This window comes from Austrofundulus limnaeus, unplaced genomic scaffold (genome assembly GCF_001266775.1).
Source record: "Austrofundulus limnaeus strain Quisiro unplaced genomic scaffold, Austrofundulus_limnaeus-1.0 Scaffold225, whole genome shotgun sequence".
Lineage (NCBI taxonomy): Eukaryota > Metazoa > Chordata > Actinopteri > Cyprinodontiformes > Rivulidae > Austrofundulus > Austrofundulus limnaeus.
Window position 1 is genome coordinate 359,896 of NW_013952627.1, and position 1,904 is coordinate 361,799.

Sequence of the window (1,904 nt, forward strand, 5' to 3'; positions counted from 1 at the left end):
ACCCTGTCCGACTACAACATCCAGAAGGAATCAACCCTCCACCTGGTCCTGCGTCTGAGGGGTGGGCAGTAAAAGATGATTCCATGTTCAGTGTTTCTTGTTCAAAATTTTAATAGCCATGCATAAACATTTGAGCATGTTAACAGCAAATGTTTTAATCTGTGACCAAAATGTTGAATAAAAAGTTGAGCAACTCCTGTCTGTCCTCATTGAAAAATAAACATGACTTCATTTTTCAAATTACAAGGTTAATTATGTCTTTGTCAAAATATGGTTCTAGCATGACATTGAGTTAAAATTACTTCACTGTGAATGCTTTAAAAATTATAGCACTTAACATAAGTTTAAAAATGAACTGGAGCACCACACTGACCATTATAATACCCATTGTAGGGCAAATTCAGACTAATTTCTACCGTGATGGGGTCTATACTTAAGTAAAGACTTGATTTACTGAATAAAATACACTTCTTAAAAACGTGCTCCGTCAAGAAGCCCAGCCACTGAAATGACAGGTTTGTCCATGTGACCCGGAAGTGAAAAAAGTTCCTGTTAGAGGAATGCGACCAAAGCGCACTTTTTTAACATTTAAATGTTTTTAGTATAAAAATGTGCTAAGCTACTCAACTAGCTGAAGTTATATTTAATATTTATATTTTTATTTCGAACAGACAAAACATCAAAAGGAAAAGAAAATAGAATGAAATAAAATGTAATACAAATTATTTTGCCCGTGTGACATGCAACATTTTATATTTTCTGTTCGAAAAGGAGCAGGTAGAAGATACATCTTATGTCCTGCCCCTTGTAACTTCCGGTTTACAATTTAGATGTGATTTAGTTGTCCATTTTTATTTTAGAGACTTGTTATTTTGTGAATATCAATTTTAAAACATGTCAAAGTAGCCATAAAATCGGCTACGCAATAAAAAGGGTCTATTTTAATTGGCGTAATAATACAGCTGGGTGACGTACGTTCAGTATAAAAGATCCCGTCCACTAAACAACCTCAGTCAGGAGTCGAGGATTTAGAGGTGCGGTTGTAATCTAACAGGAGCAGCTGTCGACTACAATTGTAAGTATAAATTTTCCCTTGTTTCGATTTTACTCATATTTTGTTCTTCGGTTCAGTAGCTTATGTTTAATTATTGTCACGTTTGAATCTAGTCCGATTTGTTACTTTAATTTTACGACAATCCAGCAACAAAAACCGACTGAAATGACTAGCAGCAAACAAACTAATTAGATTTTCTGAGGTTAGATACAACCGTGAAATGCATTATAAAGTTTCTAACTTTATAAAGAAACAGAGTTATTCTAGCTGTTTCATCCATTAAGGCCTTAAGCTGCTGTGAAGAGAAGAAGGGTGAAAATGAAGGCAAACAATAGCTTTTTCTAAAATGGCGCATGTTCTGGAAACGTCGCTGTGTTTTTAACAGGATGTTAAAACAGGATTTTAAAAAATGATTATAATCAGTCCCACTGACTAGGTTCGGTAGGACAACTGTAATTTTATTATTTGTATGAGTGTAAAACAGTCTATGGTCATAGTGTTTTATTTTTATTCAAAACTGTTCTCTTTGTCTATTTTTTTTTTTTCCATCGAGGTAATCATTGCTCTTTTTATCCGATTTAACTGTAATGACTAATTAAGGTTTATTTTATTTTTACAGGTATAAACATGCAGATTTTTGTCAAGACCCTCACTGGCAAGACCATCACCCTGGAGGTGGAGCCCAGTGACACCATTGAAAATGTCAAGGCCAAGATCCAGGACAAGGAAGGCATCCCTCCTGACCAGCAGAGGCTGATCTTCGCCGGCAAGCAGCTGGAAGATGGCCGCACCCTGTCCGACTACAACATCCAGAAGGAGTCCACTCTCCACCTGGTCCTGCGTCTGAGGG

The 1,904-nt window shown here is 36.2% G+C and overlaps 1 protein-coding gene across 1 annotated transcript; it reads left to right on the forward strand.

Moving 5' to 3' along the window:
- Window positions 1-971: 971 nt before the first annotated feature.
- LOC106525399 (polyubiquitin) lies at window positions 972-1,904 on the forward strand (the record flags this gene model as incomplete). The annotated part of the gene is given in 2 exon segments (XM_014019627.1): window positions 972-1,075; window positions 1,674-1,904. A coding segment is annotated over 1 exon segment (223 nt), but the record flags the coding sequence as incomplete, so codon positions are not given.